At 38.9% G+C, this 27,562-nt stretch overlaps 2 protein-coding genes across 5 annotated transcripts; one reads left to right on the top strand and one right to left on the bottom strand.

Annotated features, from left to right (window-relative positions):
- The first annotated feature begins 442 nt into the window (after positions 1 to 442).
- ripk3 (receptor-interacting serine-threonine kinase 3) lies at positions 443 to 18,340 on the top strand. 2 transcript variants are annotated; one of them, XM_084923720.1, is made up of 13 exons: positions 443 to 576; positions 2,661 to 2,824; positions 2,901 to 3,066; positions 5,105 to 5,260; positions 6,693 to 6,844; positions 7,237 to 7,286; positions 9,212 to 9,373; positions 10,084 to 10,166; positions 10,305 to 10,368; positions 11,511 to 11,575; positions 13,780 to 13,831; positions 13,948 to 14,138; positions 15,919 to 18,340. In XM_084923720.1, the coding sequence occupies exons 2-13, from the start codon at positions 2,667 to 2,669 to the stop codon at positions 16,138 to 16,140; spliced, it is 1,521 nt and encodes a 506-aa protein (XP_084779846.1). In that variant the 5' UTR covers positions 443 to 576; positions 2,661 to 2,666; the 3' UTR covers positions 16,141 to 18,340. The 2 variants fall into 2 exon arrangements, with proteins under 2 accessions (XP_084779846.1, XP_084779847.1); XM_084923721.1 differs by lacking the exon at positions 443 to 576 and having other exon boundaries at positions 1,474 to 2,824.
- Positions 18,341 to 21,338: 2,998 nt separating this feature from the next.
- LOC146390722 (cerebellin-1) lies at positions 21,339 to 26,773 on the bottom strand. Of its 3 annotated transcripts, none has more exons than XM_084923726.1 (4): positions 26,676 to 26,773; positions 25,060 to 25,673; positions 23,069 to 23,188; positions 21,339 to 21,871 (listed from the first exon to the last, which is right to left on the bottom strand). In XM_084923726.1, the coding sequence occupies exons 2-4, from the start codon at positions 25,363 to 25,365 to the stop codon at positions 21,674 to 21,676; spliced, it is 624 nt and encodes a 207-aa protein (XP_084779852.1). In that variant the 5' UTR covers positions 25,366 to 25,673; positions 26,676 to 26,773; the 3' UTR covers positions 21,339 to 21,673. The 3 variants fall into 3 exon arrangements, with proteins under 3 accessions (XP_084779852.1, XP_084779851.1, XP_084779853.1); XM_084923725.1 differs by having other exon boundaries at positions 26,593 to 26,682; XM_084923727.1 differs by lacking the exon at positions 26,676 to 26,773 and adding an exon at positions 25,779 to 26,099.
- Positions 26,774 to 27,562: the final 789 nt, after the last annotated feature.

The following is a 27,562-nucleotide window of genomic DNA, read 5'->3' as shown; positions in this document are numbered from 1 at the left end:
TTTAATTTCAGGATTATCTTTACTTCCTGGTCTTTATTTGTCTCATTTGTGTTTTAGCCCTGATTCATCCACATAAAGAAGCTCAGGCCAAGACAAAAGCGTGTGATGCCTGTTTTGTCAGTCCCCCATACTTGCGGTGTTGTGATTTTGTAAAACCCTCCCATTTACTATAACTCAGCTGACATACTGACACACTGAGTTGAGCACCATCTGCTGGCCAAATTAAAAAAAAAAATCTTACAGAATGATTATTATAATGATTATTACTCTCACAGCAACAAAAAAGTCTTTTGTAACTTTTCACCTGATTATTTCTTCTCTTCCCTTTTTTTGGTGATAAATAACACTTAAAGATTTAAATCTGTGAAATAAAACTAGGGTTAAAAAAAATAAAAAAGGAGCAGGACAGAAGCAGAAGTTAAAAAAAAGAGATTTATTGGTCGGAGCTGAACTTTCGCTTCTGCTTCTACCAGGTCCGGCCTCTAGTAGCGAGTAGAAAGTCACTGAATGAGCACAAGGGTTTTCACACTTACTCGGTATGATTGAATGATGACAGAGAGGAGCGAATAACTAAGGGTAAGTAATTCCCCATGTTTTGAAAAATCCACTCGATTCTCTTACTAGTGTTTATGTTAGTGTCTTGCAACGAGTTTGTAATGGTTTCAAACTTTAATGTAGTGTCAGTCTGGTTCAAAGAAGACACAACATTAGGCATCCTTTAAATTAGTATAAATTGCAGTTTAGGGGAACAACAGAAGCTACTAAAGTCTCTAATACTTCACAGTGTTCACTAAAACAAAGTTCACAGAGGTAGCTTTCACAGCAGGGCTGTCGTGTCTCTGCATTGTTGATTAGTTTCTTTTATTTTGCCGACTTTCTGGAATTTTTGTAGCGTGTCAAGGCCCCTGAAAAACAAAGAGTGTGGTTTCCTGTGTAGGCGTTGAGGTGTGTGTTGAAAAGCTAGTTCTCTGAATTTTACCTTTTAAAATGGACATTACCAGAGGCACTTTAGTTCCTCCTAACATACGGTTCAACTTCCTCAATGACTGAAGCAATAAAGAAAATCAGTATTTATGACGCTGCTGGCAGCAAATTGAACAGATGACCACATAACAAGGTAACACCTCTGACAGAAGTAAACATTTTTCAAAGGGGAACACATTAAAACGTCTTTAGCTAACACTTCTGCTCTTTGGGTACCAATTTTGGCATTTCAAGCTAAATAAACCCAGAAAAGTATTTATTTTACCTACTTCTTATTTGTATATGGGTAGGCATGTTGAATGAAGCAGTGCCACACACCTCTGCGTTTAACCCTCTGAGGTCTAAGTAGTAACCCTAATGTGTTTTAGAGATTTAGTGTTTTTTTTTTTTTTTTTTGGTAAATGCAAAAGTGTTTTGATGCATTTCGGTAAGAATCATAAATTATTTTTCTTTAAAATGAACAAAGATTACAAAGATATGTAATCAGTTATATAATCAGGCTTTGGGTCATCACCATTGAGGCTTACTGTAGATCTTAAATGGTTAAAATACACACATCTATAGGGTCAGGGTTATTTATTACTGCACCTTAAAAACTGTCAGTATGAGATGTAAAGTCCTTCAATTTGGGAACTGAGTTCCTGGAGTTAAAGAGCTCAAGAGCTTGATCTGGCTATACAACGTTCCTGTTTGGACGCAACCAGTACCAAGTCAGGAACTCTTGAGAGGAATTATAATAATGGAGGTATTTATAGATGAGTTTAAATTGAGCTTATATCATGGCAGAAGTTTATGACAGCTTGTTTCCACCACTGAAGAAAACATTTTTTTTGGCATCAATAGGTCAAAATTGGAGTTGAATATATGCAGGTTTAAACATACTCAGTCAAACTTCTGAGAAATAACATAATACATTTTGAAATAAAAAGGCAAAAGTTTATTTATTTATTTTTTAGTAACTTCCACTGCACTGTGTGATGAGTCGAAGTGCGATATACTATATGGTACCTTGGTGGTCCAAACATAGACAAATCAGATAGACATAGTGAAGAATGTAGCATCTAAAGAGTCAAACCAAAAGTACAAGAAGCCAGATTGCTGGGCTGGATTTGGCTACCTCTGAAACTTAGTTCAGACACTATGACCATTGCCCTTAACCTAGAAGTGACCCTATTTAAGTGAGAAGGTGCAGTACTAATGCTAGCAAACCAGCTAATTGGTGCTAACTGACAGAAAAATTGGCTGAATTTTTCTCACCAAAACTTCTGGTATTTTGATATTTTAGCATAACAGTCGATAGCTGATTTACTCTAGTGGTCACTGGCGGTACTGCAGCTCCTTGGGAGTCAAAATGTCACTTAATAGAGATTCATTTGTGTGTTAAAAGAATTCATTGTGTCTTAAAACAATCATGAGTAAATGGTTGCTCATGAATATATCAGGCTTAAAAAAATCACCCATGTGAAATATGTACATGTATATTACATATGTAAATGCCTCTCCAGGTCTTTAAATCTCCATTTATTACTGAGGATATTATGTAGTGAATAGTATTTATTGAATATGCACTGTGGTAATTAATTTATGCCACTGATTGAAAAGGCAAATAATCACTACAGAATAAGCACAATAACAAAATAAATTTCCCTGCTGTCTTCATTTATATTATATTCTAGTGAACTATGGCACTGCGCAGCTCTCCCACTCACGCGGAGATTGGAGACTCTGATCTGGATGACTGGGAAGTAAAAGGCTCTGGTGGTTTCGGACAAGTCTACAAGGCCAGACATCAAAAGTGGTGCTGCGATGTGGCTGTTAAACTGCTCCACGATGACGATGGGTAAGTGGTTACCCAAACTGTTTTTAGATAATAACAAGAGTTGGATTTTACTGATGGGGGAATCCGACACACACAGGACCAGTTCATCCTTGCTGCGTGAAGTCAGAATGATGTGTAAAGGAAGCAGCCCATACGTCATTCCAGTCCTTGGGGTCTTTAAAGGTCATAGTCCCTCTTCTGGACCAGTAAAGCTTGGGCTGGTCATGGAGTTCATGGAGAGAGGATCACTGGCCAACCTGCAGGTAAACAACATACCTGATCCACTTAGATGAAGGCCAAAAGGCTTGACGAATTATAGTGTCTCAAAATTTATTGGATAGATTGGCCTAAAATTTCCCAAACAAGCCCTTCTAAAATGCTGTACTGTTTTTTTCAACATGTGAACTACCTCTACTTGGGTCAGGGAAATGTCATGTTTTAAGTTAAGGACTTGTTTGGTTGAGCTTAGATATAAATTGTTTTTTTCAGTGTACAAGTACCATTGCCATCATGGTAACAAGTCATGTGCTTAAAGCTAGGAACCACTCATAATAATCATTAGAAGAAATCAAGGTTAGCTAATAGTAAATAAATCTTGGTTTGATATTATTTAGGTTCAGCTGAACAATACAACTCCCAATAATGATTATGGCAGTGTGGGTTATTTCATTACAAAAATTCCATTGTTCATATGGACAAGAGAGTAGGGATGGGTATCGTTTAGGTTTTATCCGATACCAGTATCAAACCGGTACTTTTGAAACGGTGCCGGTGCTTAAACGGTGCTCGAACCGGTGCTTAAAGAATGGAGAACACACAATTGGTCCAAAAACCTCTCATGTTTAGCTGTTTTTTTGTAAAAAAAGATAACAATGTTAGCCTTTTCTGCAGCTATGGGGCATATATGGTATCAGTCTTGGCTGGAAGCAGTGCTTAAACAATGGAAAAAACACAAACTTTGTCCAAAAACCTCTCATGTTTAGCTGTTTTCCACTCTTTCTTTGGTCATTTTAGCCTTTTTGGCCAGGGTGAAGGGAGTATCTGCCATCAAACAAGAAGACAGCCGCATGTAACTACGACGGCGTTTGCTAGTTCACCTTACATGCATTAATGTAATAACGTGGTTAGCCTACTCAACGTAAATTACACACGAACAACATTAAGCTACTCACGCAGAGAAGAACGGCTGCTGCTGCCATCATCATCCGTCATCATTTCTGCTACACTGGCAGGGCTAGGGGCCAGGACTCTCCTCTTCAGGTTTTTGGGGGATGTTGCTGACTCCGGGTCCGATAACAGGCAACCCACCCGCAGTAGATGTGCACGGTGTGAGGTCTTGCAGCAATCTATCAAATACAGTGCGTTTCTCGGCTTTTAAAAAAACGCTATGCGTCGCCAGGTGTTTCATCGGATTTGAGGTGTTACCTCCTTTGCACAGTATCACAGTATCACCTTAAAGCACTTGTTGCAGGCTGCTGAGTTTGCATCTTTTGCTGTGAAGTACAGCCAGACTTTTGACCGCTTCGCCTTGGGCGTTTTTAATCTGTAGCTCTGCTCTAAAAGAACGTACGTACCTGGCCCCGCCTACTATCCTCGGAAACGTAAAATGATTGGCTAGAATCTAAAGTGTATCACAGCTCAGGAAAAAAAAGCACCGAAATAAAGCACCGAAATGTGCGCTGCTTTTCGGTCTGGTTACTACCGTTTATGTCAGAACCGGTGCCATCATGGCACCGGATACCGGTACCCATCCCTACAAGAGAGTTGACAAGGGGACTTTGTAGCTAACCCTAGCACTCGCTAATTATGCATACTGTAACTTCAAGTCTTAAAAGTAGAGCATTATAACATGGAAGTCTTTTGGGATTCACCTTTAGGGAAATCCACACATATTTGTGACTCAGTTTACGGTCAGTAGTTCAGACTTTATCAGTATGTCTGGTTACAAAATAATTAGCTTTACCTCAGCTGATGCTAACATGCTAAATTATCATGTCAGTTGCAATCATATAGACATCATGTCTTTAAGCTCAACCTCAAAGAGCCGTTAGGGTGGCTCTAGACTAATATTGATTGTTCTCTTTCTTAAAATTGTTATAAGGATTAAAGGTTAGGCCGGTTTTCATGTGTAACATCTTTAAACAACAAAGCAGCTGAACTGGAAGAGTCCAGTTGCAAATACCTGGGTTTAAATTGAGAAATTATGTATGAGTAGAAGATTATACTGAGCTAGATGAGAAAAATGTAAGACAAGAGATTGCCAAAGTATAAAGCCAAAATGATCTGCCCTTACTCTAACAGAGAACTTTACAGGGACCCCCGCCCTGGCCGCTGGCCTTCAGACTGACCCACCAGGTGGCCCTAGGTATAAACTTCCTCCACAATCTCTCTCCTGCTCTGCTGCACCTGGACCTAAAGCCAAGCAACGTGCTGCTGGACTCCTTTCTGAATGCCAAGGTGATTGTTTAGGCTTTAAAATTACTTTCTATAAATTTTGGAAGGAAAAATACAAACAGCTGTGTTTTCTTCTTCACATTGAAAACTCATAAGCAGAGGTCTTATATTAGGGTGACCATATTTTGATTTCCAAAAAAGGGGACACTTGGCCCAGTCATAAAGAAATTTAATAATACTATTTGCTGAAAGAAAATTGTATTTTCTCTAATGCTTTCCATCTGACTCTGAGCCACAGTCTTTTGCCTAACCACAATGACATCATGGTGTTTACCACAAAAGGCTTTACACAACTGTAAACAGACTTTAATGCGTAAAACTGGTGGAGTTTCCTCTTGAAAGAGTCCCAAACCTCATCCAACTGTATTTACTGTGACTGAATCAGAGACGTTATGAGAAACAGGACTTCCAAAGTATCGTGAGTAAAGATGTTGGCAGGATTGTTCGCGATGGAGAGCATCCACCCAGACAACTGAACACTTGTCAATCACAAGCCGTTAGCCAACAATTATTTCTTCGATAAATCTGCTTTGGTACCAACCAAGGTGACCTTGTGTTCATCTGTTGATGATTAAATTTAGGTCCTTTTCAAGCTTTGAAGAGACAAAGCATGAAATGGACACGTTTATTACATGTTTGAGTGTTTTATTGGTGACTCTACAAATACAATAATGATAGCTAGAGTCTAGACTACCTCTTACCCTGTGACAGCGGCAATAGGTCCAACTTTCTCAACGAAGCTAAATTTCGATGATTTTGGTGGATAGATGGGTTTATTTTTTAATATGTTAGCAGATATTAGATTGATTTGAATAAAGGGTTTTAAATCCATTTCTTACTATTGTTAGCTTAATATTGAGACCATTTGACTACTTTATTATGAAGCACTCCTGTAATAATTGGGTTATTAAAATGTTTTTGGTGAATAAAAATGCTTTAAAATTAGCTTACATATGATTTTATTACTACTATTATTTTTTTCTAATTAATAATATCCTCTAAAACTCTTAATACATCTAAAGACATTTAAAAACATTTGTTCTGTGATGTGTTTATAAAATTAAAATGTAAGATTTTCAGACAGTTGGCCAATATAATTAATTTTGGGGGGTTTTTACAATGTAGTTTTACTTCAGCATTTCGCATGGATTTTTTGCTTTGTCATTTCAGGGGTTACTCAAGTGCAACTTACATACTCCACAAGTCATGACTGTAATTTTAAATAATTATCCATGACTGTTTTCATGGATAACATCAAAGACCGGAAAGATTGCAGTAAAATGAGATAGATAACAGTTTGAGCAGTTTCTTTTAAGGTGTCTTTAATAAAGCAGTAATATTTTTAATACAATGCACTGTGGGTTTGTGTAAAATACAGTATTTTTGTCCAAACAAACTGCCTGATTGTCGTCTCCTTCCGTCTGTTTCCGTGTAGCTTACAGATTTCGGCCTTGCCAAGTTTTCCCAAAGTGTCACACGGAAATCTAAGAAGCACAGCGACGAAGAAGAAGGGGGAACTATCAGCTACATGCCCCCAGAGGCATTTAGCATCTCATACAACCCAACTCGGGCATCTGATATCTACAGGTAAGAGTAAATTTTTCCTTTGATATTTAGGAATTAGTACCAATGCCAAATTTCACCTTCACACTCATCTTAAAACGTTAGATGGTGAACTTTGCATTCTAATCCACAGCCATTAACCACAGGCTCATTGCTGGTGGGTAAATAAAAATACGAGTGGTAACACACGAGGTTAACAGGTTCCAGGGAACTTGGCTGAGGAATAATGTATCGTAATTGTAATCATGTGACTTCCTCATTTGACGAACTGCAGCCAGTTGCTTAACTCCTCTCTCTGTAATCTGGTCTTGTTGTTGTTACTGATGTCATGGAGCAGACTGACAAACTGATAGCCAAAATCGACAGATATACATTATTATAATTGCTGTGTTTGATTTTCTCCATCTCTCTTTCAGCTATGGTATACTGTTGTGGTCCATCGTCACAGGAAAAGAACCATATCCACGTAGGTAGCTTCCATAATCTTCGCCTTCCTTGGCTCAAAAACAGCTTCTATCCTTATTTAACTCTGAGCATCACATGATTGAATGCATATTAACAAAGCCCCCTTTATAGCCAGTGTTTTTGATTCTAACCGGCAGCAAACTGAAGCCACATAGTGGAAATTCACCATGTGTAACCAGAAGATAGAATAATTAAACTAGAGACCCCACTGACTGTTTTCAGACAATGAACAGACAGTCAAACAGAAAGTTCACTTTCGTATGTGGTACTGAATCCGATACATATCTGATGTTTTAGAAAGTGACTGCTGTTTGAATGGTCATGTCGCATTAAATCCGTCTTTTACGTCACTGACACAAGACAGACGCCAAATATCAGCGCCGGAGACAAACAAGAAAGCATGACTTGATTAGCATATGGGGAGACAATTTTATTCAAGCTAAAGGACTCTGTGTCCATATATACCTCTGCACGGAGGTAGCAGCCACTGCTCCATTCTCTTTTTTCTCAGTGTCCGTCTTTCTCTAATTAATTTGTCAAAATTCATTCGGTTACGACTGTGCAGAAATTGATAGACTGCTGCAACAACACCTGCTAGCTCTGTAGCTGCCATTTTAACTTCTGTAAACAGAGCGTGTTGTGTGTGACATCTTATTTTGTGCATGTGGGCCGCTTTGAGGGCCGTGAACGGTCCACACTAGAGCGCGTTTGCTGTCACAAAAAATCGGATTTGATCAAAAAATAGGAATTGAGCATTAAGACTTGCAGTGTGAACGTAGCATAACAGATGGCGGTTACTCCCAGACTAAAAAGTGAAGCCCAGTTGGCCATCATAGAACCACTGGTTGCTAGGGAAAAATGGGTATTTCGCAAAATTGGTGGATCCTGAATGTTTCTGTTAGTGAGTGAAATCAGTTGCAAAGAAAGTTCAGCTGTGATTGCCTTGATTGCTGGCAGATTGCAATAGTTTCCTTTAGTTTTTCACGTTTGTTAAAAAAAAAAACGAAATTTTTTGTTCAGGAATTTTTTGTAAAACTTGTGTCTCAGCTCTGTATCACAACATCATAACAAGAATGTCTGTGCAGGTTCTCAGTCATCCAGATCATCATAGTCTAAAACATGCAGCTTTTACTTTGTAAGCGAACCTTCTCCAATCTCGCTTTGTGTCACACTTCAGTTACAGCTCTGAGAGCAGCGGGACAGTGTTTGTAGATAAATCTGTCGCTTCCATTCAAACTATGCAGCGATATTCTTCTTCTTAAGTGATTTGTAGGATGGCATTGGCAATCGTGGTCCTCCAAGATACCCTCTCTCACATAGAGTGCAGCATCTCATTTGGTGTTTTCGTCACCAAATGTCACCTTATTCTCACACCTCTAAGTGGCTCACAGTTAACAGTACATGGTTAGCAGTCACATGTCTGCAAAACTCAATAGATAAATGTGTGAAAATGGCCCTCGCTTTTTTAAAAGACAAAATCCTGGAACAGTAATTGATATGTCGAGAAAAACATTCACAATATTCTGCTGTCATGTTTATAACTTGTTTTACCTCTGAAAGTCATAAAAATATATGAATAAATAGGGCTGGTTTCAATTGCGCGGTTGCATCAAAAGTGCAGATATTGCGTTTATCTGGTGAATTGGTTGGCAAAGAAGCACCTTTTAACATTAGCAGGCTTATTTGAAGTCATGCTTTTTGCCACTCAATAAGTTTCATGCAGTGTTATGCTACCCTGGAAGAGGGCAGAGAGTGTCCCATAATAGTAAGTTAAAGTTAGCAAACCAAAAAACACTTTACTTTTAGTCCTTTGTTCATATGAAGCTATTTGTTAGAGAAAATTTAAACACATCACTTTAAAATAATCATCAGTGCAGAAACGTAAAATGTTGATGCTGTCCTGACGCACACATCCCTCTGATGCAGATGCATTATCCAGCATAGTTCGTCTCCGCATCCCGCAGGGAGACCGTCCATCGCTGGACGAGATCCGTTGTTTGGCTGCAGGGCGTGCCGGATTAGCACGACTAATGGAGCTCATGCAGAAATGCTGGGAGGCTAAACCTGCTCAAAGACCCACTTCTCATGGTAAGAAAACTGGGTGGGATGGTTGTCTTAGAGCCTGAGGTGGGGCCCTACTGACTCTGCAAAGGATTAAATCTGAAGGTCCTTTTGTCATCAGGGTCCCTCAGATTTGTAATGATGTGCCTGAGGAGATGAGGCTTGCAGAATCAGTGAAACAGTTTTATAAACTTCCTTTTATGTCATGCGGTCTTTCTGTTCACCCTTTTTATTGCTTTTTAAATTTCTTATGTGTATTATCCATTTTTATGCTATTTTATACTTAATGCAGTAAAGTAGTCAGTATTACTTATGTATCTAATTTTTGAACCACAGAGGTTGAACATTAGCATTGTTCTTAAAGCATCTAGCATAGCTGGAGACTCTTGTTATTGATTAGAACAGGACTAAGCAAAGAAATGGAGATTTTATTTCTATAACACATTTTAAACCAAAGTGCTTTACATGCACACAAAACCCAGCTTCCTTAGGAAGCTCAAATTTGGGTAAATTTGATTATAAATTTGTGAATTCAGTTCATTATTTGGCTAATAAATAACAGCATAACTTTTAGTTTTAAACGGGTGGACTAATAAATTTGTTAAGGACAGTATTTACTTACTTATATTTCACATTTTTAATTGCTGAAGAAATCTTTCAAACCAGGTTATCTAAACTCTGAAGAAAACCAGAGCAGCTTGGCTGGCCCTAATGTTTTGTCTTCACACCCTCTGCAGTGTGCACAATTTTGACAGAAGAGCTGTATAAGATGCACAAACGTGCAATTATTGACGCCGTTCATGGAGTGCTGAAGAAACTGGTGAGGGACAAACCTTTTGTTTTCATAAACATAAGTAATTTTGTTACTATGTGAAACTTTGACGTGACGCAGCATATTTTTTTGTTTTTTCTTAATTTACGTCACGGACTGATTTTTTGTTTCTTTTCCTCTTTCCAGGACCAAACGGAACCAGAGGAAATGACTGAGCAGTTTGAGAGGTTTTCTATTGCTCAGTCTGCAGGTCTGTTTTACCATAATCAGCGTATATTAGATTCTGTGATATTGTTTTGTATGTTTCGCACCATGTTTAACACCACACATTTAAAGCGTACTTGTGAATACATTACAACTTGGTTATTTAATAGGTGTCACAGCAAGAAGAGCAATACGCCCTGGTTCAGATATTTATACCAATATCTGAAGCCAATAAGCATATTTTTGAATGAGTGCATTAAAGAAAAAGTCTACAATATTTGAAAATGCACTCATTACATTTTTTCTTGTCTGTTGCTATGTCAGATTAGAGACTCAAGTCAATGCAAAGATAAGCTAATTTCTCACTTAGTGTCTAAAACATGATTTTTTCTAAAGCTTCCACTTAAAGTTTCTACGGAGCCCCACAGGGGACATGGGAGAAAAAAAATTAAGACGGACTTTTGCGAGATCTCGCAAAACAAACTCGGGATCTCGCAAAAGTTGAATTCCAACAATGGCGGCAGCTACTTAGTTGTAATATTACTCTTTCTGGGTCACAAAATAAACTTTTAAGATATTTTGAGGCGTGAATGTAGTTGTGTAAACGTCAGATATCTGCTCGGTTTACAAGTCATCACATATTTACAAAAGTGCTCCGACGTTTTCGGAGATCTGACACCCACCATCTCGAAGCTAACGGGAGGTCGAGACCTACTACAGCCGGGAGGAACACCGCTTTCCCGGCACATCGTGCCTCTGCCTCGACCTCCCGGTCGGCTTCGAGCTGGCGGCTAAAACTTTTGCGAGAGCTCGCAAAACTTTTGCGAGATCCCGAGTTTGTTTTGCGAGATCTTGCAAAACTTTTGCGAGATCCCGAGTTAGTTTTGCGAGATCTCGCAAAAGTCCGTCTTAATTTTTTTTCTTCCATGTCCCCTGCGGGGCTCTGTAAGTTTCTGTGTGAAACAGAGCAAAAAAAAAAAAAAAAACCCCAACAGATTTGTCAAAACCAAACTTCGCTACAGCTTTCATGTTCTTCTAATTGTCTTCAACATGTAGCAGTGTGAACTCTATTTGTCTTTCCGGCTAGAAAATGAACTGATGCTACAGAATTACAAAAAGAAAACTACAATAAAAGCTTGTTTTATCTATATAATAACAATAATAATAATAGCAGTATATTTTTTGCAGTGAGCACCATAGTGAAACCTGCAAACATTTGTGAAGATGTCCCTACAGGGCGCCTGCCCATTCAGGTGAGCAGAAAGAGCCACGTTTGCTTGAGTTCAACGCTGACAAATTATGTATAGTTGTCAGAAAGGATTAGCTCCAAACACCATGTAGGTTTGAAATTATAAAACAACCATCAGTGTTGTAGTCAGAATGAGCTGAGTGGCAAAAAACAACATTCAAATACTCGAAATGTGCTTTATGACATTTCTTTCCCTTTTGTCATGAATTGGCCAATACAGTATTGTTTCAACACTGCGCTTCTTCAGTCACGGGGAAATACTGTGTGCATCACTTCCTACTGCACTAGGGGAATTTTCAAAGAGGAATCCTGAACACAGCAAATGTAAAATAAGCACGACAACCTAAGCATTACATGTACAAGTCATGGAAACCCATGCATGGGGCTCCTTGTGCACAGGTTTTGTGCTGACGGTAATGCCAGAGGAGGTTTGCAACTTTTAGACTCAGTGACCCCGCTCTGTAACGGTACGTGGTCTGAGGTACTGTGGTTCTTAAACACAGGGGATTGTTGACTAACTGGGAGGGAAGAAACTTCATAACCTGACTTGTTGCAACGATGGCGTCTTGTTAACAGCACCACACTGTAATTCAGTGAGGTCTTCAGAATGATCCACTCTTTCACATATGTTTGTAAAGGCAGACTTTATGGCCAGAGGCAGGACTTTATATACCTGCGCACATGAGACTGAAAGCACCTGAATTCAAAGATTAAGAGGTGAAGACCAATACTGATTGTCCACTATAGTTAATTTTAAAATTAAGGATATGTGTGTTCTGTCCTGTCTTCCTCCCTTCACCCACAACCGGTTGCAGCAGATCGCCGCCCGTCCATGCGCCTGGTTCTGCCCGAGGTTTCTTCCTGTTAAAAGGGAGTTTTTCCTTTCCACTGTCACCATGTGCTTGGTCGTAAGGAGTTGTCTGATGGCTGGGTTTTTCTTTGGATTATTTTAGGGTTTTTTCCTTACAACAGGGGTGTTGAACTCCAGGCCTTGTGGGCTGGTGTCCTGCAGGTTTTAGATCTCACCCTGGGTCAACATACCTGAATCAAATGATTAGTTCATTACCAGGCCTCTGGAGAACATCAAGACATGCCGAAGAGGTAATTTAGCCATTTAAATCAGCTGTGTTGGATCAAGGACACATCTAAAATCTGCAGGACAGTGGCCCTCGAGGCCTGGAGTTCCCCCACCCCCTGGTTTAAGAAGCCATCAACCTGGAAAAATCCCTTAGTGACTATGGTTGCTCCCCTCCCCATAACAGACTGATAGACTTTCACTTCAGGTTACATTTGTATTAGAATTATAAAGCGGACTTTTCTTGAAGGACTAACTAATGATTAATATCTAGAACTGCTGGTCTAGTGTTTTTTTTTACATTAAGGTTCACATTGGGCCATCACTGAACAAAAAAAAAAAAATCCAAAATACCCCTTCAACATATTGTAATTCAAGTGGTCTGAATTGAAACTAGACTTCTGCAATACATTGTGGTTTAAATTTCCTAATAGAAAATAGTCCATATAGGAAGTAAGACCAAGTGGTGCAATCGTCTAAGTAGAGGACTTTCATATGGGGGGGATGGAAATGGACTCTTACGTTAAGCCAAAATGTAACGCTGACTATGAATCACATACATGTAATCATAGTTGTGTAATGAGAGGGGCGTAGATGTAGATCTCTGTCTACCACACATTTAATTATATTGTTTCACTTGAAAAAAACAAGAAAAAACTAAAGTTTAAAACATTACAGTAAGTGTAGATGCTTTCCAAGATGTGTATTTTATAGATTTATTCATAAAAGAAATAGGTTAATCTTGTTTGTACATTTTTAGCATATCTTGTGAAAGAACAACAATCGTGAGAGACTTTTAGTGGAAAGCATGTGTGTTTTTAGTACCATTATTAGTATCAGTGTTACTTATCTTGAGCTGTAATCCAAGGGGAGTTACACTGCGGTAAAGCTCATCAGCCACTGTCGTCACAGTTTTACACACTGTCACTACACCAAAGCCACAGGAAGCATCTAAATAATTTTCACTACACTCGGATCCCATTGAGACCCTGTAAGAACTGTAAGAAAATGAGGCTGGTAAAGATTTTTTATCCTCACTTTATTCCACATTCTTCATCTTTGCTGTAACTCGAAGGTTTAAACCGTGTCGCAGAAAACCAACAGAGCAATTCTTTTATTTCCTTTTCTTACAGGAAGTGGCTGGTAGTTGGCCTGCAAATCAAAGAGACAACACTAGAGTCAAAGGTAAGAAGGAAGTTGTTGCTGAAGCAGAACAGAAACGGTAGGGGGAACCTTTTGTTGTAGTCAAATAAAGTGTCTATTGTGGCTTCATGTCTGAAGATAAATGTGTTGCCTTCCAGAATCACCTTCACATCGAACTGCCAATGTGTCTCAGGTGGACCATCCCCACTCAGCAGGCTATAAAATGAAACCATCCTCTGTTCAGCCCATTCAGTCGCAGCCCCTGTCAGCTCCTTCCAGGGAGCCGCAAAATAGATCATCGAAAAGCATTTGCCCACCTTTTAAGCAAAACCATTTCTCTCAGTACCAGGTGTGTGTGTTCGTTGTTTTTCACCGACTTAAAGACTTTTTCCACAATGAGCAGGTCTAATGTTTTTCAATTAAAAGAGCTTAAATATACTAATTAACTTCATAAGTTAACCTAATTCAACACTTACCAGGTCACCAGCAGAGACGGGCAGTAACGTGTTAAAAGTAGTATGTTACTGTAATCCAATTACTTTTTTCAAGTAACAAGTAAAGGGATTATTATTGCAAAAAAAGTAATTGAGTTACTGTTACTTTCCCATAAGCACGCTGTGTTACTGCGTTACTAAAAATTCAATTGTATATGATGGATTATGCAGAAAAAAAGAATTGGGCTGAAAGGACCATTGCTTTGTTACATATTCAAGTTTTGTATCATGTTTTTAAAAAGTAGCTAAGTAATGAAGTTACTAATTACTTGCAGAAACTAAGTAATTCGTAAAGTAACTGGATGACTTTCTTGGAGAAATAATCTGTAATTAGTAACTAATTACTATTTTCAAGTAACTTGACCAGCACTCATCACCAGTGACCTGGTAAGGGTTATGTTCATGACTACCCTTTTTTCCTATATGGTACACCCAGTCTGGAATCTCAGAAGGCCAAATGCATGTATAATATGTGATTTAATGAATGTGTGTGAATGTTAGATAGTAAGGAACTTAGAAAAAAAGCGGTTGTATGGATGGCTGTGAATGAGGCATGTTGTATAAAGCGCTTTGGGTCCTTCAGTACAGTAGAAAAACAATATATGAGAACTAGTCCACTTTCCATAACTATTTTATGAAGATCTGCTTGTTTAGCATGCAGCTACATAACCCAAATGTTTCTTGCATGTTGTGCCTCATAAATGTTAAAATGTGTCAAAATAAAAGCAATTCTAGTAAAAATATATGTAGGCAGTAGTTAAAAACCCGAAAAGAGCGAACTTGTCCAAAGCTCTGCTGACTGAATAACTACAGAGCTCCAAACATCATCTGGCACTAATATCAGCACAAACATTATACAACAGGAGCTTCATAGCATGTGTTTCCATGTCTGAGCAGGTCCTGTAGGTGGTATGTGAAGGTGTCCCATTACTTTTGTCCACAGAGGGCCAAAACAGAGGGCCAAAATCTTCAGTTAGATTTGAGCTTCGGTCATCATTTCTTATGCTAAGAAATGTTTTGATTAAAAAAAAAAAGATTAAAAGGTTTTCTGCATGATACACAATTTTTAGCCACGAGAGGAAACATGGTACGCTCCATTCCAGCTTCATGTTCAAATTTTTACTTTAACTTTGTATCATTTACAGTTCACAGCGGTGTCTGTGGCTCAGGAGGTAGAGCAGGTCGTCTACCAATCGGACGGTTGGTGTTTTGATGTCAGGCTTCTGTTGGTTGCATGTAGAAGTATGTTTGAGCAAAATACTGACCCCCGATGTATCCACTGAACAATGAATGTGTGAATATTAGGTTAAAAACACTTAGAATGTAGGAAAAAAGTGCGTGTGTGTAAATGACTGAATCAGGCTTGTAGTAAGAAAGTGCTTTGAGGGTTCAGTGGGGTTACTGTATTAGGTCCAAAAGTAGAAAAACTGAAAAACAAAAAGAGCTGTCTGAAGCTAAGAAAACCAAATGAAATGTTTCCAAAATAGTTCTTAGCAAAGACAAAAAAAGACTGAATGTTAAGTGCTGGAAAATGAATGTAAACATTTTTGTTCAATCTTACAGCGGCTCAAACTAACATGATTTGCTTTTATTCTGAACTGCTTTAAACAAATATTCTTCTTCTTTTCTCTGCAGCGTCAGTCCTCCAGCCCTGGTAATTTCTGCTATCCTGCCACACCTAGAATCAACATGCACTTCTGCAACGTAGTTGGATTACAACTTGGTGACAACAACACCATGCACATCTGCGCCACAGATCCTTTAGAGCGGAAGAGGCACCCAACAGCACCATCTGCCGTTAACGTCCCTCCGCCACACTTGGGAGGCTGGGGGAACAAGGCTGGAGGAGTTGGCTGAGTGTATTGTCTAATCTTCCCTCTTTTCTTTTAGCTTCTCAAATTTGAGATCATATTTAAGGGTTTTTTTTTTGCATGTTTGTTTTTTTTTAATCTGTTGTAGTTGATTTTTATATCTGGACAGGTTTCCGAAAAAGCTTTTTGTTTTCTATTATTTTCTGTATTTATTCTGTTTATTTTGTTTGAAATGCTGAAACCAGTGAAAAAAACATCACACCTTTCTTTTGCACTGTCAGCAGTAGAATTATGGGCCAAGTCTGGTCATATGGTTGATGCTTTTTCACCTACTGTGGTCAACAAATATCCAAAGACACAGTGCCAGGAAATCATCTTAAGCCAGAAATTGCCTTAACGGCAGACTGACTATTAATCACAACAAGTCAATATGTGTTTTAAAACCAAACGTAGGATTTGCATTAATGCACAGGTCTCCGACTCCAGGCCTCAAGGGCCGGTGTCCTGCAGGTTTTAGATGTGTCCTTGATCCAACACAGCTGATGTAATTGGCTAAATTACCTCCTCATCATGTCTTGAAGTTCTCCAGAGGCCTGGTAATGAAATAATCATTTGATTCAGGTGTGTTGACCCAGGGGGAGATCTAAAACCTGCAGAACCTTGAGGCCTGGAGTTTGACACCCCTGCAATAATCCATGGATACGGGTGGGACTTCTTTGGCTTGTCAAGGAGGTTAAAATTAAACACATGCCTTTCAGCATATACTGTTTGTATTACCGTATTTTTCGGACCATAAGGTGCACCGGATTATAAGGCGCACTGTTGATGAATGGGTCTGTTTTCATACTAAGGTGCACCGGAATATAAGGCGCATTAGGCAAAACAAAATCAGATCAAACTTTACTCAACTCATTCTTCTTGTTTCCTCCACTTCCGTACCATTGATTCATTAATGTTGAATTCTGTCCTGTCGCAGCTGCTCTATTCCCGTGTTGTTGCAGTATAATAATGACTAACTTCGTGTTGTGGATGTATTATGTCAGCTGTTCTCCTGACTGAAGTTTGGTCCGTTGACAGCATCGGGAACCCTCACATTAACTTTTATTGAGTGGAAAAAAGTTAGCGTTCACCCTCCAGCTTCATTGTGTTTATGCTATGCTAACATAGCTGCGTCGCTCGTAGCGCATCATTATATAGCTAGCCAAACTTCAGCAACCCTACAAACATCACTGCTGTTTAGTATAAATATAGACAGACAGTCTATATTTATACGGTATGTGCAAAAACCTGTTTTGTACTGTATTTGTATGTTTGCTTACACATGCTGTTTTGTTGGCGCATTAAGTGCAGCCGAGATGTTAAAAAATAAAGGAGCTGCATTAAAATTGGCCCATTATGGACTGTCCAACCTCCATATTTTAAGAGGGCAGTTTTGCAGCGTTCACAGTTCAAAATAATCTTTATTTATCTTAAACTGTGCCTTGGTGCAGACCCCCCGTTTTAGCAAATCTCCCCTTAGCAAGGTTTGAATAGCAGGTGGGTCAGAGAAGTGTGTCTGAGACCACATTAGGGATATCCACTCTCTTGTTAAATCAAAGAGTGATTTTTAAGTTGAAACTTTTCTCTCACAGTGATAAACTGCATGTACAGTGTCCTCATTATTTAATTTTTTTTTTTATACACATGCTTTTCCTTCATTACATGTTAATAATCAGTTATATTAAAGTGTCACCTTAACTTAAATTTCAATCAAGAATTTTTGTTTTTGTTTCTTGCTCAAGAAACACGTTTTTCATTGCGCAGAAGCGTGATGTAGCTTCAATGAAGTGCTGGAACAATGCTGTGTGAAATATTTATTTGGTACGGTTGTGTTGTATGTGTACAATGTTCTCATATTAGGATGGTTTTTATCTGAACTTTACCACTTTTTAGCTGAAATCATTCTAATGTGTATCTGATTTATTTTAAATGATGGGTAGGTAATGTCCAGAAACTGGACTTTTTAGGAAACAGGACGCAAAAAACATTTATTTTTTTGCGTTCTATATGTTGTAATTTCAGATTTTTATCTCAAAACTTACAGTTAAATGTCTCAAATTTTCTACTTATTCAAAAGTTTGAATTTTGAGATAATAACTTGAAATGTTAAACCTTATGTTCAGCCTTAATTTTTTTCCTGTGAATTTTGTGAAAGAAAAAGGAAAAAATCTGATGTTGCTTTAAAGAAAAATCTGACAATTTAATAAAAACTTATTATATACTAAGAAGTTATTGGTGTTGTATTTCCTTTACATTTTTTATGTTTTGTTATCTGCTCTTTTCTTATTTCAGACACCAACATAAGCAAGTTCTTGAACGATGCAGGTAAGGTAATTTTTAAGCTATCAGTCAGAAAGTTGTTTAAGTATTTAATTTTTATATTGATTTGAGTAATGTCTCTGCAGAGGATTTTTAGGTCCACCTTGAGAAAAATGAAAGTATTTCTCCAAAAGTTGATTCTGTTAAACCTGAGATGTCGAACACACTGAACAGAGACCAGAACTGCTACAGGGTCCAATACAGTCATGTGGATGGCTTTGCAAAATGTGAAAGTTACAAAAGAAGGCACAGATTCGGGAGTTTTCACTATATTTTCATCTGAACCGCTAACTTAATCTTATCGATAAAAAAACATCACCAACACCTCGTGTTAACTTTAACATTTATTATAGAATAAAATCAAGGCAATAAGAACCTGGTTCTTTCTATGTGATTTTATATAAGCTGCACTGATAACAGTAGCTTTTCTTTACAATGTGGAAAACAGAAGCCCCAAAATTGCATTTATTTTTCTTAAGACACATCAGGTATGTCATTAGAATCATTTATTAAGCATTTTAAACAGTTTAAAGAATCCACTAAGACTTTAATAGGTGTTTATTTTAGGTTATTATTTATTTTGTTTTACCATGCTAAACAAATTAATTAGACCACTTGTCATAAAACAAGAACAGGGAAACCTGTTTAAAACAAATATTATTTTGTTATTTATCCAGCAAGGAAAAAAAATTTATGTTTTCATACCCAAATTTGAGCGAACACAGTGGGCTTACATATGAGAGGAGTCAGAAATGAGTCAACCACTAAAACTGACGTTTCTCTTAATAAACATGAGTAAATAGCTATAATTCTAATCAAAATAATAATAATCTGCTTTACTATTTTTTTACAGCTTTTTTTTTGTTGGTAAAATAGTGCATTGGAAAATTTATAGATGACAACAATAATTGTATGTCATGGTCCTGGTCTGTGACTTTTGATTCTTGTATATTTTATATTCTGAGGTTAGGATTCTGTTCCTAGTTTTGGTTATTATAGTTGTAATCCCTCCATTTATACTGGTATTCTTAAGTCTTAGTTTTGTATTTCTGTTATCATTTCTGTTACCATGTTACCATGCCTCCCCTGTCTGTAGGGGGCACTGCTGTTTTTTTGTTCAGTGATTCAGCCCAATCACTGATGTATAGCCATGTCTTTTGTAATCTACATCAGTAATTGTACTTTAGTTGTAGTGGTGTTTTTATGAACGTTCCCTGTCACATTTTCTGTGTTTGTCTTTAACTTTGAAGAGTTTATCTCGCTTTTGGAACTAAAGTCTTCACTTCATGTTGTTTTTGTACTCCAGACACGACTCTCTAAAGTGCTAACACAGGCCTCTGCTGTGCACCGGGACGTTGACACTAATAGGTTGTGAAGGTCCAGTGTGAACTCAGCAGGCTCCTGGCAATGGTTTCATTTTCTACTGCCAGCCCTCCATCTGTCACCGGATCCACCGCTGAGAGGCGCACTGTCGCTGTGCGCACTGTGCGTCAGAGGGAGCGACGAATACAGACAGAAATTCATGTATAATTTATGACTTTTACAAAAAAAGCTGCAGTTTTCATGGCTGAACACCTTTTCTATGTGAGAAAAGTACCTGCATTTTTTATGGGCAGAGTAAAACTCTCAATAGTACAATATCTCTTACCTTCAGGACAGCTCTTGGGACAAACAGCAGGGAGGCCTGCTATTTTCAGAACAACCTTCTGTTTGTACAGAGCGATTTTTAGAGCATATGTAAAGTGTGATAGAGGGTGTTTGGGGCCACAATTGTGTCAGCATTTAACTAAGGACATATGTGGTAAGCAAAATGCAGCGTTTGTGAAGAAAAGGGAAACAGTATGCTCATTAAATAAACGGAAGAATGGTTAACAAGCTTGTATGGGCCTCTGTTTATTTGAATAATAATTATGGATAATTATGGATATTATAACTGAAAAGCTAAACTAGTTGATGTAGTCTACCTGTAGTTTCTAAATAAAAAAGTAAGCTTATCAGTTTCACAGCTTCCTTTGAGTCACATCAGTATTTTTTTTCTGTAACTCAAGCTAGCTGTAGCTAGCTGCTCTAAGGCCTCACCTGTGCTAATTCGAGTCACTGAGCTGGACATCTCAATGTCTACTTTTGGAGTATTTTTTATGGAAATATCTGACTCATATTATAGCTTGGTATGCATCACTTTCACTTCTGTTATTATATAGAATATATATTATTATATAGATATATAGCACTAATTAGCATAGGCCTGAGTGAAAGCTACAATCTCTATGGTCCTTGATTCAAAAACTTGTTTTAGCAGTAAGAACTTAAAGATCTGTACAATTGGCCATTATATTTTTCATCCATTCTGTTGCAGATTTGTGCTTTCAGTTGTTTTTAGATGAGCCAGTTTGAGGCTAGCTTTAGCTGTCAGACAGATAGCCTCACATTTGACTTGAGGGTAATTTGGTATACAGAGGAGTTCATGGCTGTGTGAGTGACTGCACGGTGCCCTGGTTGAATAAAAGAATGAAGTCAGTGTTAGCCAATGAGTGTGCTGTTTCTCAGTCAAATATGCGTATTGCTCACATCCCATTTCAAAACACAAAGAACATTGAAAAGCTTCAGACTGGATTTTCACAAAAACATCTAATCTTTGTATGTCTGCTAGCTAGCAAGCTTGCATACTGCTAACTTCTAACTTTGCCCAAATTTGTCAATCCTCTTTATTATAGTAGTCTGTATACTTAAGACAACAATGAAGTGCTACACTGAACATTTTAATGAAAGTGAAGTATCTTGGATCATATTCTCCTTCGTACCTTTCTGAGATAAAGCATTTTAACTGGCAAGCTAGCACTGAAAATATTAATTTGTTAGTGCTAATAGATTGATGCAGTCAGTAGACACAATTATTTTCTTTATTGGCCATTTCTTATTTCATGCATTAAAAGGAAAACTGCAAGCAACCACAGACTAATGACTTAAAAACACACAATAAGCCATAAAAATGCAATGGAAATGGAAAATACATCCAAGATTATTTGGTGCAAGGTGAATTCACCAATTCATCGATACACATCAAGATGCGTCAGTGCAGTTCAATGTATCAGTTAATTCCTCTTCCTTTGTGTCGATGGCTGTGAAAGTAACAAAGAACTCTGTATGTTACACCCGCCCTCCCCTCCACACCTGTGACTATGGTCAGAACACCAGCTCTCATAATCCTACCTCAGTCAACCCTACAACGGGAACACCAGAAACCCAGAGAAGGTGGAGTACTTCCACCCTCCCATTAGGTTCCCCCGCTCCAGTTTGAGGTAAGCCTTGTCCCCCCTCTCCATAATCACCAGACCCGCATTGGTGGCAGCTTCCCTGGTCACATCCTGGTCGCCCGCGAAGGCTGAGATCACAGGCCAGCCGTTGAGAACCAAACTCACCTGGGAAAGCAGGATGTAAGATTTGTACGGAAAGTTTGGTTAGAAGACAGTGTTTGGTTACAGTACATACAGTATCCTGTATGTACTGTATCCTAAAACCTCCACATCAGTGCTGGTACAGGAGTAGAAGAAGTAAAAACTGAATGAAATCATGTCCCCCCCCCCAGAAACTCTTCCTCTGTATAATCTGTGAATTATTCTCTCTGCACTGATATCATTAAAATAGCAGTAAGAAGTAAAACTACACTCATGTCCTCAACTCTGGAGGCAGAGGCACAAAGTTCAATGTGATGTGTACAACTGCGACTTCATTTTTCATTTTTGGACGATTAGAAGTAAAGCTACACAGGGAAACAACCAGCTCCACTGAAATAACACTGAGATGACTGTAAATTCATTCACAGATATTAAGTCAGGGGACTGAGGCTGTTTGTGGTGAAAGATGTTATTTTTATTTATAGTTGTATTTTAACCTTCTAGGACCTGGCATCCAGATATGTGGACATCACATCTTTGGGTTATTTAGATCAAAATACTCAATTTTGCTCTACATGGGCCTGATATCCACTTAAGAGGACATTATACCGCTACAGTTCTATCGAAATTTTAAACGAATATCCTCATATGTGGCTCTCATTTTTCTTAGAAACAAAAATCAGGTAAAAAGAAAAATCTGGTAATTCTTTGTTTTTCCATTCATCGGGTCCCAATCAGCCCAAATATCAAAGAGAAATTAAAAATGCATGCTGTGGAAGAGTTCAGGTCTTAGGAGGTTAAAGGAACACAACCTTTAGTGGCCATGTGAATGAGTGCATGTAAAACAGAATCAGGTATGTTTGGACGCTAATGCAGTTTTGATGATTTTGTGTCTATACATCAGTAGAATAAATTTTAAATTGAAGAGCAGACTTCCAGCTTTAATTCAAGGGGTGGGAAAAAAACCTCACACTAATGGTTGATGAATTACAGCTGTTTTTAAACAGACTCTCAGATTTGCCCCTTCCTGGGACTCCTGTCAGTACTTCTCAGGTCCCAGCTCATCTGGTACTGTGTGGACATCACAGAAGAACCAGACTTTAGCACCTCTATGTCTGTTGTTAATTCACAAACCTTAGAACAGTAATAAATCTAACTTTTCTTTGAGAAACAAACAGATCCGTTCAGTGTTACGTGACGCTTTTACATTTTTGTTCTTACTTGTATCGTCTGCCGGTTGTAAACTTTGACAACATGAAAGCTGAAACTGTAGACTCCTTTTCTGGGTGCCACAAAGATGCTTGTTGCTGGATCGAAATGGCTGCCAACGTTCACTATGATCTAAGAAGGAAAAGAGAGAAGCAAAGAGTTTCACAAATTCAACCAACCAACTAGCCACAAATGTGTAATCCATAATCAAAGATCTGTAATCACTGGAAGACTTTTTGTGGCTTTCACTGAGCCTCCACTGTGGTTTATTATTCTTATTTTTCTGACCTAAATTTTTCTAATGTTTCTCTTTTACAAGAAAGTTGGTCTGCTCGTCCTCGCAGGAGAACAAGAAAAGGAGGGAGAGAACTGGCAGTGAGTCACTCCGTCGTAATAATGCTTTTCTGTGAAAGCCTTTTTTCTGTTTGTACAGTGTGATCAGTAACTGGGGACTTTGATGGCAATAAATCAAGTTTAGTAACAGCAGAAGAGGCTGTATCTATAAATGGCGATGGCAGTCTGTTCTGGTTATTATAAAACTGGCTGGTTGGTCAGTTCACCACATTGGTTTCTCAGTAAACTGTCTATGCATGAGATTTTCTCACAGACATCAATGCTCCTCTTTTATCAACTGTTTCTTGTAGTCTTATTTGAGAGTCCTGAAAGTCATGCAAAATGTAACTTGCAAAATTTGCCTGCTGACCTGCTATTTCTATGTATATGGATAGAGGTCTTTAGTGTAGTGGTTTACCTAACAAGCTGGAGACAAAATTAAAACGACAAGGTTGAGATGGTTTGGACTTGTGCAGAGGAGGGATAGAAGACAAAGGGAATGAATATGGGGAAAGGGAAGCCCACAGAGGAGGTTCATGGGTGTAGTGAAGGAGGACACGCAGAGGGTTGGTGTGACAGAGGAGGATGGTAAGGATGCAGTGAGATGGAGACAGAGGAGGAGACAGATGATCCACTGTAGTGACCCCTAAACGGAGCAGCCAAAAAAAGAAGGAGGTTTACATCTAACAAGCCAGAAATCTCAGTTTGATCCTGGGTGGAGACACAAAACTCTTTGTGGTTACATCAGGAAGTGCATCTGGTGTAAAAATCTGCCAAATCAAACATGCAGAGCTACCTGCTGTGGTGGATCCTTGCAAATAAGGGAGCTGACGTAGATTCTACACAGAGGTTTTTAGTTTTTAGTTGGGACCTATTGTCCCAGGTTTGCATTTTTATATTTTATATTTTTACTTTTTTATTCCACTATGAAAATTCACCTGTGCACAAAGGGACATAAGCTCAGAGGCTGAATGACCTACACATACATGTGGCCCTGCCACAAGAGCTTAATAAGACTGCTTCATGCTGCTGGTTTTAGAATCAGAGGTTTATTAATTTAGGGGGTTTAGAAATACACTTTATTTTTTACTTATTTAAAAGCTTCCTTAGTTTTAAGTTGGAAATTTTGAAACAAGGATAATCTGGTCTGGTATACAAATGTGTCGTCAGTGGTTTCCATCTTTCTGTGTCCAAACAAAGCATGTTTCCTTTGCGCTGTTTCCTTGTGTGATGCTTATTTAATATTTGCATTAATTTCTGTATCATTCCTTTTTGGTTGTTTCCTGTTTTACTTTGAAAGTTTGATTTCTTTCCTCTCCTGTGTTAGTTTTGTTTACTGTCCTTCCTTGTCCTGTTGGCCATTCCCTAATCAGCTCTCAGTCTTTGTCACAGTGTCTATGCTTCCCTGCATGTTGCTCTGTGTTGACTGGACTTCTGTTTGACATTTTGGATATTTTTTTTAAAATAAAATATTAGCTTTCTGCCTGCAGTGTCCTGGATTTGGATCCTCTCCAGATTCAATACAAAATGTGGTCTATGTCCTTTGAAACATAAGTTTCTGTTTTTAGAGTGCAGCAGAAGGTGAAGCGTCATTTTTGGTTGAACTCATGAAATTCAACCAAAACCTTAACTTGCACCACACTTTTCCAAAAACAAGCCTTAAAACCCACCTGGTCAAAGTAGATGGTCATGGTTCGGTTGCTCATCTCTGAGGGTTCGTGGTTGGTGTTACGAATGGCCGAAAATGCCACCCGCCCAGTTCCTGACCTCACTGACATGCCCAGGGCATTACCTGACGGCTCCGCCGACGGGGTGGAGTCGCACACCACCAGACACTTTCCCTCCAACACGATCGGCTCCGTGTCATTCTGGCAGCTGACCTCGGAGGGCCCCCGGTGGACGAGCAGCAGCAGTCCAACGACAAAGACGGAGTGGGCATCAAGGTAGAGTGCAGGGGTAAACGACAGACAAGACATCTTTTTTTTCTTCGCGTTTCTACTGCAGAATAATCACCACAGCTCTTTAGCGAGACTCTTCTTGGCGCGCACCTCACTTTACCAGCAGGGTCATAATTTCACCTGGAAAGAAAACATCAGCCAGGGCTTTGCCTCATCTCTTTGGAGATTAAACGATTCAGGCACTCCTCAGCTGGCTTACTACGACTGACAGGAAGTCCATAAATGCGCGGAATAAGTGGTGGCGTCCGGTCCCTCACACCAGGGCAGGAGTGGCCATCAGCCAAGTGTGCTGAGTCAGAAGTCCAGACTGGATTGAAGCTTCAGGCCTGCGAATCAGTAGTGCACATGACACAGTTATTCACATGAAAACATTGCACGAAACTCAATGTGACTGGACGACCTGATCATCTTTAGTTTGCAAATAAACTTACTGGTGAACAATGGCAACAGCTGTTAAAAAACCTGAACCTTGGTGACTCCTGCCCCCTAGTCTGCTTCAACAACCCATACTGTTGGAGAATCCACCATTTTTACATATGTTTAGCCCTTTAAAACAAGTTCATTCATCAAAATATTAAGTATAAAACCCCCCACTATGCTTGTTCTTGTTCTGCATTTTAATAACAGAACATGACGACTCTGAAAACAGGCTGAAAACACAGCACGGTGCTGCTGGAGAAAAGTTGTGTGCCTCAGCACAGTTAAAATCTATCAAACCTGCACTGCTGTAAATGTAATAAAAAGCCCATCCCGGTGCTCTGCCACATCGCCGCTTAATTAAACGGTGAGAATATTAATAGAAAGCCACTTTATATTGAAGCAGAAAATAAATAGAAGTGATGAGGTAATGCTTTGGCCAGGAAGAGGCCCGCGTGAGCGACGCCAGCTGGACTCAGGAGGGGGTACAGCGGACTATCACAATCCCACCGCCGAGAGGCCATCTGTGGGTAAACACTCCCACTCATTCACCTCGTGCACCTTTCCAATTTAATCCCTCTCTCTCTCTTTGCACTTGCATTCCTTTACACAAACATGCTTACTATTAAAAAAGCCACTGTTTTAAGAAGCAAACACAAGAATTCAGACAATTATAAAAGAACCTTTTAGCATTTCCTTGTGTGACATTAGAGATGTTGCTCCGAAAAATCCTCAAAAGCATAGACAATAAGTGCAATGACAAAAAGTACAATCGCTCTAACGAGAGTGACCCTCAAAGAAAGAATCTGCAGATGCTCCATCACCCACCTTTCCTCCTGCAGCGTTCCTCCTGCAGCAACATACAGAAGCCAGCTTGGCTCAGTAAAGTTAGAGCTTCGTTTCACACTCACCTTCAGCTTTATCTCTCCTCCTCTCCCCCTCTCTCTCTCTCATTCTCTCTCTCTCACTACATCTCTGTTCCAGGGGACCCCTGCGTTCGAGCAGACGTTTAATCACATCACGAGCGTTGCCATCCTTCTGTTTTCACTGTTCCTCAAACCCACCCCCACTCTACCTTTTTCTCCCTCCTTCTCATCTAACCTCAGATATTACAGAAAATGCGCTGGGACTTAAAGGATTCATCACGAACTCACGCGTATCCCTGCTATAATTAAAAAATGTTTTGTTTTTTAATTAGTAAATGACTATTAATGGTGATAGCGGGTACAAATAGCTTTTTTCCCCTTTTAAACATTCATCAATTTAGACAGGTATATCGCCATGGTAACTTATGCTGTGAACAGGGTATGTTTCGGATTAGAGATCAAGAGGTATGAAATCACCGCCTACTGATGGACCAGTGCTCCAGAAAATCACCATCACTGAAGATTCCTCAGACTTCTGAGTGGGTGTAAATTTTTAACAGCATCTAAAGTGTTGATGTCTTCCCGATGAGCATCATTCACAGACACATCTTTATTCCCAACTTTACTGGTTTTATTTCCTTTATTGTTCCATAAATATCCTAAAACAGAGCAGGTACTTGCAGTATTTTTGTGTAGTTGTGGATTGAATTCACTCAGAGAGTTACATTTATTCTTTACTCTCAGATCATTAAAGACACTCAAGCCTGCAGCTGAGAATAAAAAGTAAAACTTGCTCGACATTAATTTACTTACATACTTTACTGTAATCCATCAGACTGTGCTTTGTCCAAATGAGAGAGCTCTGTTAGAGAGATGCGTTAATTTACACAGTTTGTATTTTTCTTTTTTTTCCTGCCTTCCAAAAAGCTAAA

Source organism: Perissodus microlepis, chromosome 3 (assembly GCF_051167445.1).
Source record: "Perissodus microlepis isolate ML-2025 ecotype Zambia chromosome 3, ASM5116744v1, whole genome shotgun sequence".
NCBI lineage: Eukaryota > Metazoa > Chordata > Actinopteri > Cichliformes > Cichlidae > Perissodus > Perissodus microlepis.
Note: the sequence above shows the minus strand (reverse complement) of the source record. Positions and strands in the feature narration are given on the sequence as shown.